The sequence below is a fragment of the Hemiscyllium ocellatum genome, chromosome 19 (assembly GCF_020745735.1).
Source record: "Hemiscyllium ocellatum isolate sHemOce1 chromosome 19, sHemOce1.pat.X.cur, whole genome shotgun sequence".
Classification (NCBI taxonomy): domain Eukaryota; kingdom Metazoa; phylum Chordata; class Chondrichthyes; order Orectolobiformes; family Hemiscylliidae; genus Hemiscyllium; species Hemiscyllium ocellatum.
The window spans coordinates 54,237,395-54,257,739 of record NC_083419.1 but is presented as its reverse complement, the minus strand read 5'-3'; the positions used below and the strand labels follow the sequence as shown (position 1 = coordinate 54,257,739).

Here is a 20,345-nt window from a genome sequence, read left to right as displayed (position 1 = left end):
GTGTGCACAATTCTTGTTTAATTAGACACTATATCTGAATGTTGTCTGAATTGGGCCTAAGCTTCTGAAGAAAAGCAAGGTCTCCATTTGCAAGTCCTGTCTTAGACCTACCTTTGAAGTATTGAAATAGATGAGAAAGTACGTTATAGAAATGAACAACCAAACTGTGAAAAAAGAGAAAATAAAGAAATGGAGCTGAAGAGAGACATGATAATTGGCATAAAGACAGGCAGCAATAACTAAAAAATTGTTTCCTTCTATTTTTAGATGCAGAGATCAAAATTTGCATGAAAACTTCATACTGCCCTCCTGACTAGAATTATTGCAGCATTCAGCCAAGTATGACTCACACTGTTGGCTGAACATTCAACAGGGGCTGAAGAACATTTTTGAATAATACATGTTCCAGTACCCTGCAACTCTTAAAGGCAACCTGCCCCTCTTAAAGGGATGCTGTACTTTTCAGATGGAAGTTATTGTTGACTGCCTGTACTGCAATTGGAAGTAGAGACTATATTAATGGGAGTAACAGAGCAGAGAGAAAGCTCTTGAGTTCACAATATAATGTTTGACCCCTATGGAGCAGAAGAGTCCATTGTCAGAGAACTTGGAAGGTGGGACCAGGTAGTCCTTGAGAAAGATTGTCTGAAGGAAAACCAGGCAGGAGGCCGAGTAGTGCCTGAAAGTCGTGCCACAAGTATTTCAGCAACCTCAGATGGATGGTGAAGGTCAGTTATTGCACCTTCAAAGGACAAACTCACCAATCCTAACCCTAATCCAGGATGATCATTAAACCAACCCAGCATTCATCCTTCAGCAGTCTTAAGCAGCAAGGTAACAGATCCAACATTCAGAAGCTCCACCTCAACCTTACAGCTCACATGACATAATCCATTCCACCCATTGCATTTGTCATTCAATGAGATCATGATAGATCTGAAAATCATCCAGTCCAATTTCCCAACTTTACCTATAACCCTTGAATCCCTTATTGATGAAAAACCTGTCTATCTCAGTCTTGAATATACCTAATGACCCAGTATTGACAGCCCTCTGTGGTAGAGTTTGACAGACTCACTACCTTCTAAGAGAGGAAATTCCTGCTCATCTCTGTCCTTCCAGTGATCTAAGTCACGTAACCACGTGTTGCAGCCTCCACATGTAAATCACCCAGAGACAGTCCCTTGGGATTGAGGGTGATTTGCCTCTACTCTAAGATGGCTGATGAGTGTAATGCATGAGCAGTAGATTCTGGTGCTTGGAAAGAGTTGGGTGGTGATTTATTTTCTTGGCTTTGTCTTTGAATATTTTCAACAAAGTCTCTTCAACAACGTATTTAGCGTCATTCAGAACAAACCTCTATTTTGACTGATTACAAACTATGCATTCCATGAACTGGTGGAGAGGTTTGATCTCCTCAGGGGTGCTTTGAGGTCATCTTTTGGGAGTCTCCTTCTCTGATCAAGCTTTGAGTAGAACAGTAGATTCAGGACACTTGTCCAATGAAACTGGTTTTGAGTCGTGAACATCTCCATGCCAAGCAAGTTGGTTTGTAGAAGCCTCACTGCTGGGCTGCCTTTCTGATCACAAGATTTGGAGGATTTTGCAAAATCAATCCTGGTGGGACTTCTCCACTGGGGGTAGGCATAGAGATCAGTACTGCCTGCTAAACAATAACCTGATTCTCAGGTTTGAGAGCCTGATCTTCAAATACTCATTTCCTCAAATGACCAGAGCCTGCAAAGGCTCACTGGAGACAATGAAGAAATTGTTGTCAATGGAAGCTCCCAAGAAATGAAAGGTTTTCACCATTGATTGATGGGGGTGGGGTATTGAACTTTGGATTGAGAGCATAAAGAGTTGGAGAAACCCAGTAGGGTTTCTGTTGAGACAGTTAACATTTTTGAGTCCAATTTGACTCTTCAGAATGAGTTAAGTTTCATGCTGACGAAGCCGTACTGGATTCAAACCCCATTTCTCTCTTCACAGATGCTGTCAGACCTGCTGAGATTCTCTAGTGCTTTCTGTTTTTGTTTCAAATTTCTAGCATCTGCAGTATTTTAGTTTTGTTGTGTTTTGGAAACTGGTTCCAAGTGAATTTTAGTTTCAGAGAGTTCTGTGAAAGGCTTATTTTTGAAGGTGCTTTCCAAAGGGGACGACAATCATCCAAACACAATGCACACAATCATTAATGTTCTTATCTCTATCTTACTGGACAATGGCATCTCCAAACCTTTTTATACTTTTGGAGAAGATAGTGGACCGTGTCATAGGACCAGCTATGACAGGGCCTCTTGTTGTTGCTGTCACAAAGAATATTCTGTAGTCTGTTGTCTATAATGATTACAGATGCACACAACAGACTACACAAATACAGACAAGAAATTGCACGCCAAAAATCATTAATTTCATAAAACCACCAATCAGGAATGGACCCAGACCATAGAACAGGCCATCACCATTGTCTAGAACAGGACCACACATTGCAAAAAAACAGCACTAAAAGAAAAAATGGCCAAACTAACACACAACAGAGAGGACACCACAACACACTCCTGGATTAGAAACCTCTCCCACAGACAGCTCACAGACACGGAAAGAACAATACTGGCCAAGGGACTCAACTACAACCACAGGGACGCCAAGACAGCAGACTTCCTAGCAGCACTAGAATGCACACTCAGGAACAATGGACTGACAGAAGAGACACAACAAACAGTGAGACAAAGTATCATACCTCTGATAACAAGGAAAAGACAAACACACAACCTCAACACCAAGGAAAGGGAAGCATTAAAAGCACTAAGAAATAATAAGAACATAATCATACTACCAGCAAACAAAGGCAGAATGACGGTCATCCTGGACAAAGCAGATTACATCCAAAAAGTGCAACAACTACTTGCAGATACCAACACCTACCAAAAGAGGGAGTTTTACCCCACCCCACAGCTCACCAATAGGATAAACAACACACTGAGGAACCTACAAAAAAACGGACAGATAACCAGGTTTGACCTACAAAGAACGAAATCTGAAAGCAACAACACCTCCAGATTCTATGGACTACCTAAAGTGCACAAACCAGACATCCCACTCAGACCCATAGTATCACTACCAGGGACACCATCACACAAACTGGCTAACGAACTACAGCAGAAACTGAAACATCTGATCAGCGGATCCAGACACTCTATACAGTCAACACAGGAATTCTTGGACATCATCAGAAATATACACATAGACAAGGAAGAAACTGTGGTCTCATTCGATGTAACGGCACTGTTCATCTCTATCGACAAAACCCTAGACAGAGAAACAATAGCCAACCTGCTGGACATACAGAACAGACAACAAGATGGGGAACCTATCAACAAAGACGGCATACTCAAACCACTGGATTTATGCCTCACAACACACTTCACATTCAACAACCAAATATATGAACAAATCAACGGCACACCCATGGGCTCACCCATCTCTGGACTCATAGCAGAAGCAGTAATGCAAAGGTTAGAACAAACAGTCTTACCGCAAATTCAACCCAAACTCTGGGTCAGATATGGAGATGATACCTTTGTAATCATTAAAAACACAGAAGTAGAGAACACACACCGGATCATCAACGCCACACTCACAGGAATCCGATTCACTAGAGAGGAAGAAAAGGACAACCAACTCCCATTCCTAGACGTGATGGTACAGAGAACACCGAACAGACAATTCACCATAAAGGTATACAGGAAAGCCACACACACAGACCAAGTCCTAAACTACGAAAGCAACCACCCCAACACACACAAAAGAAGTTGCATCAAGACACTGTTCAAAAGGGCCACAACACACTGCAGCACACCAGAACTGCAAAAAGAGGAAGAAGAACACCTATACAATGTATTCGTCAAAAATGGATACCCCCGCAATTTCATCAACAGATGCCTAAGGGAAAGACAACGGAATGAGGACATGCCACAACCCAAAGGACTAGCCACGTTACCATACATCAAGAGCATTTCCGAACTGACAGCCAGACTACTGCAACCACTAGGACTCATAACAGCACACAAACCAACAGCCACTCTCAGACAACAACTCACCAGGACGAAGGACCCGATATCCAGTATGAGCAAAACCAATGTAGTATACGAATTCCCATGCAAGGACTGCACAAAACACTACATAGGACAAACAGGAAGACAGCTAACGGTCCGCATCCATGAACACCAACTAGCCATGAAACGACATGACCAGCTATCCTTAGTAGCCACACACACAGATGACAAGCAACATGAGTTCAACTGGGACAACACTACTATTATAGGACAAGCCAAACAGAGAACAGCCAGGGAATTCCTAGAGGCATGGCACTCATCCATAGGTTCAATCAGTAAGCACATCGACCTGGACCCAATATACCGACCACTGCAGCGGACAGCTGGAACTGACAACCTGAAGCGGCAGAGACAAACCACTATAAGTGCCGGAGGAAACATCACAGAAGAGCTTCACAGGAGGCTCCCAAGCACTGAGGATGTCACCTTGACAGGGGACGAAACCTCTGCAACACAAATTCCCAGCTCGGCGAACAGAACCACAACGAACACCCGAGTTACAAATCGTCTCATAAACTTTGAGCAGCATCACACCATTGGGGAAGAAATCTCATGAGTTGCTGACACTCAAATCACCAACTCAATTACTGGCACTGATTGTACCTTAGAAACTACTGAAAAGCTAGGCTCTGTGCCCAATAAGTCACTGGGAATTAGTGGGCAGCCAGGCCAAGGAAAAATAAATTTGTGTACCAGCTCATAAGACAGAGAGGTTGGGTAGGTTGCACACAATTCTGCTACTTGTAACTCAGTTGAGGGATTCAGTAGGGCAGTCTATGGGAGATGGCACACTGAGGTATTTGATGTATTCACAGCCTGCTAGACAGCTATGATCTCCTTGGTGGCTCTCTGGCACTGCTCCTGGGTAAAATGGATTTAGGAAGGGGGCTCCATTGACACCTCTGGTGGTAGGACCTACTGTGGTGACCTCCATACTCCCTTCGCTCTCCATCTCCCCATTCTGCAACTGTGCCACACCAGACTAGGCCAGACCTGACACTCCACTGAACCTGACTTGAGCTGACACCCTGCTGCTAGATCAATCCTGACCTCAATCACCCACATGACCCTCCCTCCCCTGCCTGGACCTGAAATACGCAATACCCCAGCCAGACCTGACCTGAAATCTCTGTAACCCATTTCCCCTAATTATCCTGACCATACTCTAAACATTGCACCACTTAGCTTGCATCTTGGTGCTTTACCCAATTGGCTGTTTTTCCATGTGGCATCCTAACTCCCCAGTGCCCTAACCCCAACTGGCACCCTACGCAGTTGTTTCCTGCTTACCTGGCACTCTACTAACCTGATAACCTGTCCTATTCTCCAGTACCTTATTCTCTCTGACCCATTATTTATTATTGCATATTCATAAAAATGTTTAAAATATAATGTCTCACTTGTCTCACACATAATTATACATACAAACATTAGATACATTAATACAATTACAATTGTTGGTTTCATGGTTGGCCTGTAGTTTCTTAGATACATTGACACTTCAAATGAGGTAAAGGTCTTATCAAGCAAAATATTCTCAGAAAACTGCATGCTTTCTTATAATTAAAATCAAATTTCCTGGAGGTTAGTTCTTAACTAAACATGAAGTCGGAACAAGTTGCAGGAGGTCTTTCTTCAATTCCCAAGATATTGTTGCTTGGTTCCTTTGCAGCTGGTTTGGTGACTTTTTGGTGGAACTCTGAGTGTGCAGAACAGCCTCTTGCTGTCATTGTCAAGACAGGAAACAAAATGGCTTCTTCATCATGTGACTTGTACCATTCGATTTCCTCAGAAAGGGTCATGCATTGATTCCACATCCTGTGGTTGTGAATTGATACCTTTAAGAAATGCTCACCTAGCTTGGACATGGGAAAACCCTTATAACCCTCAAAGATTAAATGGGATTCATTCACTTGTGCCTGACAGACATTGAGTTTTGATGCTTCTTATATCTGTAGTGAAACAGAAATACTGGCCAGCTGGAATGCAATAGTTGTTTATGCTCCATCATTAAACAAAAGAATATGTGAATTCTGTGAACATCTATAAATGTTCATAGTTGATTCATTCTTTGTATGATATTCAAAACTATTTGCAGCTTAGAATGTCAAAAGTCATATAGTTTGCAATGGATATTTAAACAGTGTATAATCAAAATTGTAAAGTACGGGCTGAAATTTCATAACAAGCTGAAACATGACTATAGGCTCTAGCAATTTCTCAACCACAGCTATGAGGTTAACTGGTCTATAATGTATTTTTGTTTCCCTCTGTCACAAAATCTAATATGGTGGAGTGACATATACAATATTCCAATCTATATGAATAGTTCCTGATTTGAGAGAACATTGAAATATTATAGACAGGGTGCCCACAATATGGCCTCAAAGTGCTCCCCCACTGACACCTCAGTCACCTGCCCTGCCTTATTTCCCAAGAGTAGGTAAAGTTTTGTACCTTCTCTAGTAGGTACATACACATACTGAATCAGAAAATATTCTTGTACACACTTAACAAATTCCTCTCCATCTAAACCTTTAACACTATGACAGTCCCAGTCTATATTTGGAAAGTTAAAATCCCCTATTATAACCGACCTATTATTCTTCCAGACAACTGAAATCTCCTTACAAATTGTTTCCCAATTTCCTGCTGACTACTGGGGAGCCTATAATACAATCCCAATAAGGTGATCATCCCTTTCCTATTTTTAAGTTCCAACCAAATAGCTTGCCTAGATGTATTCTCAGGAATATCCTCCCTCAGTCCAGCTGTAATGCTATTCCTTATCAAAAATACTACTCTCCCTCTTGCCTTCCTTTCAATCCTTCCTATAGCATTTATATTCTGGAACATTAAGTTGCCAGTCCTGTCCATCTCTGAGCCACATTTCTGTAATTGCTATGATATTCCCAGTCCCATGTTCCTAATGATGTCCTGAATTCATCTGCCTTCCCTGTTAGGCCTCTTGCAATGAAATAAGTGCAGTTTAATTTATCAGTCCTATCTTGATCTCTGCTTTGTTCCTGCCTGCCCTGAATGTTTGACTCACACCTTTTCCCACTGTACCAGTCTCTTTCCTGGGTATCTCCCTGGGTCCCACCTCCCTCACCCACTCCCCCCACCTTACTAGTTTAAATCCTCCTCAGCAGCTCTAGCAAATCTTCCTGCCAGTAAATTAGTCCCCTTCCAATTTAGGTGCAATCCATCCTTTTTGTACAGGCCACTTTTACCCCAGAAGAGATTTCAATGATCGAAAAATTTGAACCCTTCTTCCCTGCATCAGTTCCTCATCCATGCATTCATTTGTTATTTTCTCCTATTCCTTCCTTCACTATCTTGTAGCACTGGGAGTAATGCAGATATTAGTAGCCTCAAGGGCCTCTTTTTTAAATTCCTGCCTACCTTCCTATATTCTCCCTTCAGAATCTCATTCTTTTCCCTTCCTGTGTCATTAGTTCCAATGTATACAATGACCTCCTACTGACTCCTCTCCCCTTTGAGAATGCTCTGCACCCTCTCCGAGATATCTTTGATCTTGGCACCAGGAAGGCAATGCACCATCCTGATTTTTTGCTGCTGGCCACAGAAACGCCTGTCTGTGCCTCTGACTAGAGAGTCCCCTATCACAACCAATCGCTTGGATCCTGATGTACCCCTCATTACAATAGAGCCATGCTTGGTACCAGAAACTTGGCTGTTCATGCTAAATTCCTCTGAGAGTTCATCACACCCTACATTTTCCATAACAGCATACTTGTTTGGAATGGGGATAGCCACAGAAGACTCCTGTACTACCTGCCTACCTCTCCTATCTTTCCTAGAGTTAACCCATCTACCTGACTGTATCTGGGACTTTTCTCCCTTACTGTAACTGCCATCCATCACACCCCTTAACTCCCATAAATTCCTTATTGCCACTAACTGATGCTTCAACTGACTCATTCACTCTGATAGGATGTGTAACCAAAGATACTTGCTGCAGACATAATCATCAGTAACATGGAAACTCTCCCTAAACCTCCACATCCAACAGGAAGAACATATCGCTCTACTAAGGGCCATCTTTGCACCTTAACAATCTACAGACCCAGAAAATAGCACTGTTTTATTTCTTCACTATTTTTTCAGCCACCTACCTCAGAACTCTAGGATGGAGCCCATCGGGGCCAGGAGATTTATCAATTTTTAGACCTTTTAGCTTTTCAAGTACCTTCTCCTTTGTAATGGCCACCATACTCAACTCTGGCCCTTGAGTCTCCTTAATTGCTGGGATATTACTCATGTCATCCACTGTGAAGACTGACACAAAGTAGTTATTAAGTTCTTCAGCTATTTCCTTATCTCCCATCACCAGCTTTTCTGCATCAATTTGGAGCGGCCCAATCTCTACTTTTGCCTCTTGTTTTTTTCTTATGTATTGAAAGAAACATTTACTATAATTTCTGATAATACTGGCCAGTTTACCTTCATATTTGATCCTCTCCTTCCTCATTTCCTTTGTTATCCAGTCATGGTTGCCTAACCCCACAACACCCGCATCCACCCCACCTCAGATAATCTTTATTTTCTTTGGGATGAAACTCTGTACTGTGTCCTCAGTTACACTCAGAAACTCTGCCATTGTTGCTCGACTGTCTTCCCCACAAGGCTCTGCTTCCAGTTGATTTTCGTCAGTTCCTCTCTCATATCCCTGTAAGTACCTTTATTTAACTGTAACACCATCACATCTGATTTTGTCTTCTCTGTTTCAAAGTGCAGACTGAACTCTACCATATTATGATCGCTGCCTTCGAAGTGTTCCCTTACTTTAGGATTTTGTGAAAGGTCTGTCTCATTACATAGAACTAAGTCCAGAATAGCCTGGTCCTTCGTGGGCTCCATCACAAGCTGTTCCAAAAAGCCATCCTGTAAGCATTCCATGAATTCCCTTTCTATGGATCCATAGGCAACATTATTTACCCAGTCCACCTGCATATTGAAATCCCCCATGATCACAGTGACATTGCCTTTCTGACATGCCCTATTTATTTCCTGGCACATCTGGCGCCCCTGGTCCTGACCACTGTTGGGATGTCCATACATAACTCCCAATGTGTTTTTTTTTGCATTTGTGATTCCTCAACTCCACCCACACAGACTCCACATCATCTGACCCGATGTCATTTAGTGCCATAGATTTAATTTCATTCTTAACTAACAGAGCAACCCCTCCCCCTCTGCCCACCTCCCTGTCTTTTCAATAAGTTGTAAATCCTTGGATGTTTAACTGCAACTCCCTCTCTGTGATGCCTACCACATCATAATCATTCACGATGGTTTGTGTTGTTAATTCATCAACTTTGTTATGAATGCTTCGAGCATTCGGGTAAAGCACCTTCATGCTAATTTTCTTATCCTCATGATTTCCAACATCTCTCCAAAATGTCCTAAATTATCCTTTCTTTTTGCTTCATTCCTAGTCTGCCTTGAACTTTAACCCTGCACACATGCTAACCTGCTGGTTATCTTTCTATGTGACTCCATACTTCCTGTTGCTTTCCCTTCCCCCTCCCCCCACCCCCCGACTCACAAGTTTAAAGTCCTAGTGACCACCCATATTTATCCTTTTTGCCAGAACACTGGTTCCAGACCGGTTCAGGTGGAAACCGTACCATCGGTACAGAACTCTCCGGTTCCAAAACTGTTGCCAATGTCCCATGAAAAGATTGGACACTTTTTAGGCAGGAAGCATGTTTCTGCTGATGGGTGAGTCCCGAACCAGAGGACACAGTTTAAAAATAAGGAGTAGGTCACTTAGAACAGAGTTGAGGAGAACCTTCTTCACCCAAAGAGTGGGTGTATGGAATGCTCTGTCCCAGAAGGCTGTGGAGGCCAAGTCTCTGGATACTTTCAAGAAAGAGTTGGATAGAGCTCTTAAGGATAGTGGAATCAAGGGTTATGGGGAGAAGGCAGGAACAGGATACTGATTGAGGATGATCAGCCATGATCATAATGAATGGTGGTGCTGGCTCGAAGAGCAGAATGGCTTACTCTTGTACCTATTGTCTATTGTCTATTGAAATGGAAACCCTCTTTCCCACACCAATCTCTTGGCCACATGTTTACTTCCCTAGTTTTCTTATCCCTGTGCCAATTAGCATGTGGCTTGGACAGTAATCCGGAGATTATGACCCTTGAGGACCTGTTCTTCAAGTTCCTTCCAATGCTTGATAATCTCCAAGCAGGCCCTCCATCCTACCCTTGCCTATGTTGTTAGTGCCAACATGAACTACAACAACTGGATCCTCCCTCTTCCGCTCCAATGTCCTTTCAAGCCGTTCGGAGATGTCCTGCACCCTGGCACCTGGCAGGTAACACACCATGCGGGACTCCCGACCTGGCTTGCATAGGTTACTATCTGTCTCCCTAATTATAGAATCCCCTATAACAACTACTTGTCTATTTGCTCCCCCTTCTTGAATGGCCTTCTGCACCATGGTACCGTGGTCAGCTGGCTCATCCTGTCCACAGCCCTTTCCCTCATCCATACAGGGAGCAAGAATCTCATACCTGTTGGACAAGGACAAGGGCTGAGGCTCCTCCACTCCTGAACTCAGAAGCCCCCCGACCCCCCTCATTTACAGTCACACCCTGTTGTCCCTGATCACTGACTGAACTTGAATTACTTTATCTGCCAGGTGTGACTGCCTCCTGAAACAAAGTGTCCAGGTAACTCTCCCCCTTGTGGATGTGCCGCAGAATTAGAAGCTCAGATTCCAGATCATCAATTCTGATCCGGAGTTCTTCCAGCAACCAACACTTGCTGCAGATGTGGTCACTGCCATTCACAATGGGATCAGCCAGCTCCCACATCACACAGCTACAGCACATGACCTGTCCAGCCATCTCCGCTTATTTACTTAATTTATACAAATTTATGAGTCAAACAATTGTTAGTACTTCTCTATGGTCTTATTCAACTAACCAACTAAGTGTAAACTTTTAATTAATCACACAAAACACAATAAATATCAATTGAAACCCCTTACCTTTGAGAGTCCTTTTTTTTCGGTTAGAGGAGGAGGGTGGGTGGGAAACACTACACAGGTAGTGTCTCGGGATTTGGCTGCTGCCAAAATATGCACCTGAAACTCCTGAGGTAAGTTTACATATTTAAATATTACCTTCCCATCATGCCAGTGATCCTCACAGTCGCTCTTCCCACAGAGAAAAATTGAGGGTGATTTAGTGGTTTGGATCAGAAATTGACAAGCTGAAAGAAAGTAGAGGGTGGTGGTTGATGCGAAATGTTCATCCTGGATATCAGTTACTAGTGGTTTACTGCAAGGATCTGTTTTGGGTCCACTGTTGTTTGTCATTGATATGTCATTAATGTCAGTGGAGTTGTCAATAGTGACAAAAAATGTTGTAGGTTACAGAGAGACGTAGATAAATTGCAAAGCTGGGCTGAGAGGTGGCAAATGGAGTTTAATGTGGAAAAGTGTGAGGTGACTCACTCTGAAAGAAATAACAGGAACAAAGAGGACTGGGTGAATGGTAAGATTCTTGGTAGTGTTGATGAGCAGAGAGATCTTGGTGTCCAGGTACATAGATCCTTAAAAGTTGCCACCCAGGTTGATAAGGGTTGTTAAGAAGGCATATGGTATGTTCGCTTTTATTAGTAGAGGGATCAAGTTTCGGAATCATGAGATCATGTTGCAGCTGTACAAAACTCTGGTGTGGCCAGATTTGGAGTATTGCGTGCAGTTCTGGTCACCGTGTTATAAGAAGGATATGGAAACTTTGGAAAGGATTCAGAGGAGATTTACTAGTATATTGCCTGGTATGGAAGGAAGGTCTTACGAGGAAAGGCTGAGGGACTTGAGGCTGCTTTCATTAGAGAGAAGGAGGTTGAGAGACAACTTAATTGATACACATAAGATAATCAGAGTATTAAATAGGTTGTACAGTGAGAGCCTTTTAGCTAGGAGCAGACATAGCTTTAAATTGAGGTGTGACAGATATGGGACAGATGTCAGAGGTAGTTTCTTAATTCAGAGAGTAGTAGGGGCATGGAACACACTGCTTGCAACAGTAGTAGACTCGCCAAATTTAAGGGCATTTAAATAGTCATTGGATAAATATATGGATGAGAATGGTTTAGTGTAGGTTAGATGGGCTTCAGATTGGTTTCACAAGTTGGCACAACATCGAGGGCTGAAGGGCCTTTACTGCCCTGAAATGTTCTATGTTCTATCTTGGATTATCCAGAATCCATTTCTTGTTTTCTCATGTTTTTCAATACTGACTTGATATCACTTGCAAGATTCTTTTTCACGCTCACCTGTTTTGTCCCCTTTTTCTGTTGTTTATAACTTACCCATTCACCAGGATCTTTTGCTCTTACTTTTAGTTTTACGTTGTTTTTACCTTTTTTCCCACCTCTATCCTTTGTGACAAGCAGAATTCTTGCCTATTAGTTGTATAAGTTTGTTCATGATTACATTCAATCTTTTTTTGAAGGCCTCCCATTGATTTTATCATTTTACACATGAGTAGATCCACCTGATTTATTGTGGGAAGTCTCTGTCTCAACCCTCTGAAGTCAACTTGGCTGAAATCTAAAATCTTAGTAGCTGTTTCACATTTCTTCTTTTCAGATTTGATTTGATTTTTATTTTATTGTCAAGTGTTTTAAGTAAAAATACAATAAAATACAGTGAAAATGTTTCATTTGTCACCGTAAAATGGCACTGTTTTGAATAATTTAAGAATAAGGAATAAAAGAGAGATATAGCCTGAAGAGAATCCAACAATCCTGAGCCAGCTTCTCATGTCAACAACGCCTGCGCCACCATCTCTCTGCAACCACTTTGCCACCGTCTACACCTGACACAACCAACATTGAAGTAGCCAACCCTCAAGCACCATACTTTGCCACTGGGTCGACCTTGCTGACATTGCCTCTGCTAATGTAGCAGACACCGATTCCAAGTTCTGAAAAGTAAGTAGGGTCTCACTCTCCTCTGTGCTGAGCCTGCTTGAGGTCCACAGTTGGCCTGCACAAATTCTGTGCCCTGGGCCTCCCCAAGGTCTGCGCTCTGGGTCCACACAAGGTCCACGGTCTGGGCCCGCACAAGGTCTACTCTCTGGGCCTGCCCAAGGGCTGTGCTCTGGGCCCACCTAAGGTCTGCGCTCTGGGCCTACCCAAGGTCTGCTCTCTGGGCCCACTCAAGGTTCATGCTCTGGCCCACAGAAGGTCCACGCTCTGGGCCCACCCAAGGTCTGCTCTCTGGGCCCACTCAAGGTCTGCTCTCTGGGCCCACTCAAGGTTCACGCTCTGGCCCACAGAAGATCCACGCTCTGGGCCCACCCAAGGTCTGTGCTCTGGGCCCACTCGAGGTTCACGCTCTGGGCCCACATAAGGTCTGCACTCTGGGCCCACCTAAGGTCCACGCACTGGGTCAGCACACGGTTCTCACTTGGACCCCATCCAACGTCCAGGCGGTGGGCATGCCCAACATCTGCAGTTTGGATCTGCCCAAGGTCTGTGCTCTGGACCTGCCCTGTGCTGTGAGCCCTCTCAAGGTCCGTGCTCTTGACCTCCCCAAGGTCTGCGCTCTGAGTCTGCCCAAGGACTGCACTCTGGGCCTGCCCAAGGTCTGCGCACTGGGCCTCCCCAAGGTCTGCGCACTGGGCCTCCCCAAGGTCTGCGCTCTGGTCCTCCCCAAGGTCTGCGCTCTGGTCCTCCCCAAGGTCTGCAGTAAGCCCACTCGGGTCTGAATTCTGGGCCCAGCTCGGTACACCTGTTATAAAATAGAAAAGTGAGGGGAGAAAAGAAAGAAAAATAACTGGAGCAGATGAGCTCTGGCGGAGGACCCCTGCTCCGCTGTTATAAATGACCAATATTATGTTGAGTTTGATCGCATTTTTGCTTGCTTCTTGGTGAAATGTTCATGCATTGTTATGTTTTTGACTAAATCCGGGTTGTCAGTCATCACTGAACCGAACATGGTCTGCTCTCTTTATGTTTCTAGGACATCCTGTTTCAGTAATATATGCAATATTCCTCATTCATTACCTTTTTGAAATGTCTGTTTATCAGAACTTGGCAGTTAAAACCCCACATTAAATCAGTTTGAGTGGCTCAAAATATTGGCAACAATGGTGCAATGAAGCTCAATTTCATGCCCATAAACTTCCTTTGATGTAATATTTATTTTCCTAATTAAAACCAGCATGAATATTTATGCTCAATAAAACATTTCAAATTTAGAGTATTCATAAACTATCTTTAAGGATTAAGGATAATATCTGCACTCAATAACATACTAGAGAAAGGCCTAAATTGATTTTTAACGATATTGCTTAACAATGAGCAGTTGAATTACACACAGGCAGGGAATAATATAAAAGAGGCATCATAAAATGCATGCTGTTGTTTGAGTGAATGCCCTATTGTCTGTTGTGGGTGTCCTCCGGGTGCTCCGTTTTCCTCCCACAGTTCAAAAATGTGCGGGTTAGGTGAATTGGCCATGCTAAATTGCCCGTAGTGTTAGGTGAAGGGGTAAATGTAGGGGAATGGGTCCGGGTGGGTTGCGCTTCGGTGGGTCAGTATGGTCTTGTTGGGCCGAAGGGCCTGTTTCCACACTGTAAATAATGTAATGCAATGAAAACCACCACCTCCATCTTATTAAGAACAATTAGGGATGGAAAATTATTGTTAGCGTAGCCACCAATACCCATGTGTCATAAAATAACACTTGACTTGGACTGGGGTGGACAAAGTTAAAAAAAATCACACAACACCAGGTTATAGACCAACAGGTGCATTCGGAACACTAGCTTTCGGAGCGCTGCTCCTTCATCAGGTGGTTAATAACTTCCAGCACGTTACACAATGAGTCTGTTCCTCTTTCTGTGGCCAAAGCAAAACAATTTTTCTAATCAACCTGTTCAGAGATGTTATTACACTTGAGCCCCTGGCCTCCTGCTCAAAGAAATACTTTCGTTGCAGGTGAGTTGTATCTTGATAAGTTTTAGATTTCTTTTACATGTTCACAAAAAACCTCTCCCTTGAGGAGGAAAAAGATTTCTTGCTCAGAAAAAGTAAATCTAACTGGCAATAATGTTGAAAAGTTCGAGAACAGATTAAAAATGAGGAAGAGGAAAAGGCCATGTAGCCCTTTGAGCTAGTCTTTCATTCAATATGATCATGGCTGACCCTAGCTTGCAATTCCATACTCCTGTATTCTCTCCATATCTCTTAATGCTTTTAATAACCAAAATATTTCCAACCTAGGTCCCAGTCGTTTATTTTGAATTGGTTCCATTGAACAGAATATTGTTTTGGATCAAAGAATTTGTTAAAGTGAATAATTTAACTCTCAGTAATTAGTCTATTTCCATATTACATGTATGAATAACACCTTGTAATACACTGTATATGGATTTCAATCACATGTCATACTTGACATTTCCAATTTTACAGGGTAAATTGTTAACAGTTGTGTTAAGACAATTGCTAGGTAGGGCAGTTTTCTGGAGAGCAGGAGAGAACTTTCCCAGAATTTCTTCTGAATGGCCTGGATGGTTCTTTGGCCTCACTGACCCCATGGGTGCTGTAGTAAAGGGAAGGAATGGATTGCACCTTAACCAGATAGTGTGGACTGGAATGACCTACTTTTCTTTTGCCTGCCTTGTAATTGTGTCAGGGCGATATAGGAAATTACATGACAAATACGCAATGTATGGTGTCCAGTTCTGGTTCATTCTTAAATGTTTTATAAGGAAACATAGTAATAATTAAAAAAACAAAAAAAAATACAAAATGGAATCTCAGAAAAAATGGAAGCATTATTATGTAAGCAAACATAACAAATCATTTGGATTTGTGAATTCTTGCTGTGTGCAAAGAAATCAATGGCCAGTGACACCTATTCTGGTCATGGTGGATTGAGGAAAAATGTGGCCTGGGCACCTGCTCTTTTAAAAAAAAAACTACAGGATTTTTTTTGTATCAGTTTGAACCATTAGACATGGCCTTTAATGTTTTACATTACAAAATTGACTATATTCAAATGCTGAAAATGTGTTGGGTGGAAAAACGCAGCAGGTCAGGCAGCATCCAAGGAGCAGGACAGTCGACGTTTTGGGCATGAGCCCTTCTTCAGGAATGAGGAAAGTGTGGACAGCTGCCTGACCTGCTGCGCTTTTCCAGCAACACATTTTCAGCTCTGACCTCCAGCATCTGCAGTCCTCACTTTCTCCTATACTCAAATGATGTTAACCAGCTGTAAAATCCTTTTGGGGTTTCTGAAGTTATAAAAGACCATGTTTGACTTTTTTTTAATCCACTCATGGATTTCAGCATCAATAGCTTGGCCAGCATTTATTGCCATCCCTCATTAGCCTCAGGACGCTAGTGGTATTGGTGAAAATTGCCTTCTTAATTTGCCTCAGTCCATGTGGTATAGATTCCCCATATTGTCTTTAGGCAGAGAATTCTAGGATTTTGACTCAATTGCATAAAGGATTGGTGATTATTGTTCCAAAGTGGGATGTGTGTTGCCTGAAAGGGTGTTCCCATGCATCTGCAGGACCGCAGTCCCTGTCCTTCTAGAGGGGTAGAAGTAGCAAGGTTGGAAATTGTTGTCTAAAGAGCCTTAGCAAGTTACTGCAGTGTGTAAGTGGTACATCCTGTTGCCATTGTGCATTGATAGTGGAAGGACTGAATGCTTAAGGTATTAGATGGCATGTGTATTAGAAAAGAGAAGAGGGATTATGAACAAAGACTCGGGCCCGATGTAAAGAGGAATTTCAAAACCTATCACAGCCATACAAATATGAAAACAGTATTAAAGAAGGATTTGTAGGGACCAAAAAGTGGATTCAAGAGATATGGAGTATGGCTGAAACTAAAAATGAATACTTATCATCAATTGTGACTGAGCAGTTAAATGTTACCTAAGGACACCCACTTCTGAATGGGTCCAAAATCTGTAAGGAGGAAATGGTGGACAGAATGCTGCTACTTCAAGTTGACAAGGCAACAGGACTGGATGAGTTGGATCCAAGGAATCGTTGAAAGAAGTGAGAGTGTAAATTGAAGAGTTCTGTGCACAATCTTTCGGTCTTTCTGAGATTCAGGGGAGGTGCTAGAGCACTCAAGAACTGTAAACCTTATGTCCTTGTTCAAACATGTTTTCAAGATACGCCCAGCAATTACAATGAGTTTAATTTCAGTCATGGAAAAAGTTTGAAGAAACCATTCAGAATATAATGATTAGTCATGTGGGAAAAGAACGTTTCATTTAGAAAAGCCAGTATGGATTTTGAATGGGAAAATCATGTTAAACTGGAGTTATTTTGAAGAGGTAACAGAGTCGACAGGGGTAATGCTGTTGATGTGGTGGAGAGTCACAGAGTTGTACAGTATGGAAACAGACCCTTCAGTCCAACCCGTCCATGCTAACCAGATATCCCAACCCAATCTAGTCCCACCTGCCAGCACCCGGCTCATATCCCTCCAAATCCTTCCTATTCATATACCCATCCAGATACCTTTTAAGTGTTGCAATTGTACCAACCTCCACTATTTCCTCTGGCAGCTCATTCCATACACATACCACCCTCTACGTGAAAGATTTGCCCCTTAGGGCCCTTTTATATCTGTCCCCTCTCATCTAAACCTATGCCCGCTAGTTCTGGACTCCCCCACTCCAGGGAAAAGACTTTGTCTATTTATCCTATTCATGCCCTGCATAATTTTGTAATCTTTTGTAAGGTCACCCCTCAGCCTCAGATGCTCCAGAGTAAACAGACCCAGCCTGTTCAGCCACTCCCCAAAGCTCAAATCCTCCAACCCTGGCAACATCCTTGTAAATCTTTTCTGACCCCTTTCAAGTTTCACAATATCCTTCCGATAGGAAGGAGACCAAAATTGCACACAAAATTCCAACAGTGGCCTAACCAATGTCCTGTACAGACGCAACATGACCTCCCAACACCTGTACTCAATACTCTGACCAATAAAGGAAAGCATACCAAATGCCTTTGTCACTATCTTATCTACCTGTGACTCCACTTTCAAGGAGCTATGAACCTACACTCTGAGGTCTCTTTGTTCAGCAACACTCGCTAGGACCTTACCATTAAGTGCCTAAGTCCTGCTAAGATTTGCTTTCCCAAAATGCAGCACCTTGCATTTATCTGAATTAAACTCCATCTGTCACTTAGCCCATTGGCCCATCTGGTCCAGATCCTGTTGTAATCTGAGGTAACCTTCTTCGCTGTCCATTACACCTCCAATTTTGGTGTCATCTGCAAACTTGCTAACTGTACCTCTTATGCCCGAATCCAAATCATTTATGTAAATGACAAAAAGTAGAGGGCCCAGAACCGATCCTTGTGGCACTCCACTGGTAACAGGTTTCCAATCTGAAAAACAACCCTCCACCACCACCCTCTTTCTTCTACCTTTGAGCCAGTTCTGTATCCAAATGGCTAGTTCTCCCTTTATTCTGTGAGATCTCACCTTACCAACTAGTCTTTCATGGGAACCTTGTCAAACGCTTGACTGAAGTCCTTATAGATCACATCTTCCACTCTGCCCTCATCAATCCTCTTTGTTACATCTTCAAAAAACTCAATCAAGTTTGTGATTTCCCATGCACAAAGCCATGTTGACTATCCCTAATCAGTCCTTGCCTTTGCAAATACATGTACATCCTGTCCCTCAGGATTCCTTCCAACAATTTGCCCACCAACGACATCAGACTCACTAGTCAATAGTTCCCTGGCTTGTCTTTACCGCCCTTCTTAAACAGTGGCACCATGTTAGATAACCGCTAGTCTTCTGGCACCTCACCTGTGACTATTGATGATACAAATATCTCAGCAAGAGGCCCGGCAATCACTTCCTAGCCTCCCACAGAGTTCTCGGGTACACCTAATCAGGTCCTGGGGATGTATCCACCTTTATGCGTTTCAAGACATCCAGCACTTCCTCCTCTGTAATATGTACATTTTGCAAAGTGTCACCATCTATTTCGCTACTTTGTATGTCTTCCATATCCTTTTCCACAGTAAATACTGATGCAAAATACTCATTTAGTATCTCCCCCATTTTCTGCGGCTCCACACAAAGGCCGCCTTGCTAATCTTTGAGGGATCCTATTCTCTGCCTAGTTATCCTTTTGTCCTTAATGTACTTGTAAAAACTCTTTGGATTCTCCTTAACTCTATTTGCCAAAGCTATCTCATGTCCCCTTTTTGCTCTCCTGATTTCCCTCTTGAGTATACTCCGACTGCCTTTATATTCTTCTAAGGATTCACTCGATCTATCCTGTCTATACCTGGCATATGCTTCCTTCTTTTCCTTAACCAAACCCTCAATTTCTTTAGTCATCCAGCATTCCCTATACCTACCAGCTTTCCCTTTCACCCTAACAGGAATATACTTTCTCTGGATTCTCATTATCTTGTCTTTGAAGGCTTCCCATTTACCAGCTGTACCTTTACCTGCGAACATCTGCCCCCAATCAGTTTTTGAAAATTCTTGCTAATACCGTCAAAATTGGCCTTTCTCCAATTTAGAACTTCAACTTTTAGATCTGGTCTATCCTTTTCCATCACTATTTTAAAACGAATAGAATTGTAGTCACTAGCCCCAAAGTGCTCCCCCACTGACACCTCAGTCACCTGCCCTGCCTTATTTCCCAAGAGTAGGTCAAGTTTTGCACCTTCTCCAGTAGGTACATCCACATACTGAATCAGAAAATTTTCTTGTATACACTTAACAAATTCCTCTCTATCTGATCCCTTAACACTATTGCAGTCCCAGTCTATGTTTGGAAAGTTAAAATCCCCTACCATAATCACCTATCAATATTACAGATAGCTGAGATCTCGTTACAAATTTGTTTCTCAATTTCCCTCTGACTGTTAGGGAGTTTATAATAAAATCTCAATAAGGTGATATTCCCTTTCTTATTTCTCAGTTCCACCCAAATAACTTCCCTGGATGTATTTCCAGGAATATCCTCCCTCAGCACAGCTATCCCTAATCAAAAATGCCACACCCCCTCCTCTCTTGCCTCCCTCTCTATCCTTCCTGTAGCATTTGTATCCTGGAACATTAAGCTGCCAGTCCTGCCTATCCCTGAGCCATGTTTCTGTAATTGCTATGATATCCTAGTCCCGTGTTCCTAACCATGTCCTGAGTTCATCTGCCTTCCCTGTTAGGCCCCT

The 20,345-nt window shown here is 42.8% G+C and overlaps 1 protein-coding gene across 1 annotated transcript in view; it reads left to right on the top strand.

Annotated features, from left to right (window-relative positions):
• The window catches only part of LOC132824807 (hyaluronidase PH-20-like), a 52,904-nt gene extending 39,027 nt beyond the window's left edge, over positions 1-13,877 (top strand). Inside the window, exons 7-8 of the mRNA XM_060839549.1 lie at positions 13,187-13,330; positions 13,446-13,877. Of these exons, the coding sequence (XP_060695532.1) occupies positions 13,187-13,330; positions 13,446-13,877 (576 nt within the window). The remainder of the gene's footprint in view (positions 1-13,186; positions 13,331-13,445) is intronic.
• The last annotated feature ends 6,468 nt before the right edge of the window (positions 13,878-20,345 follow it).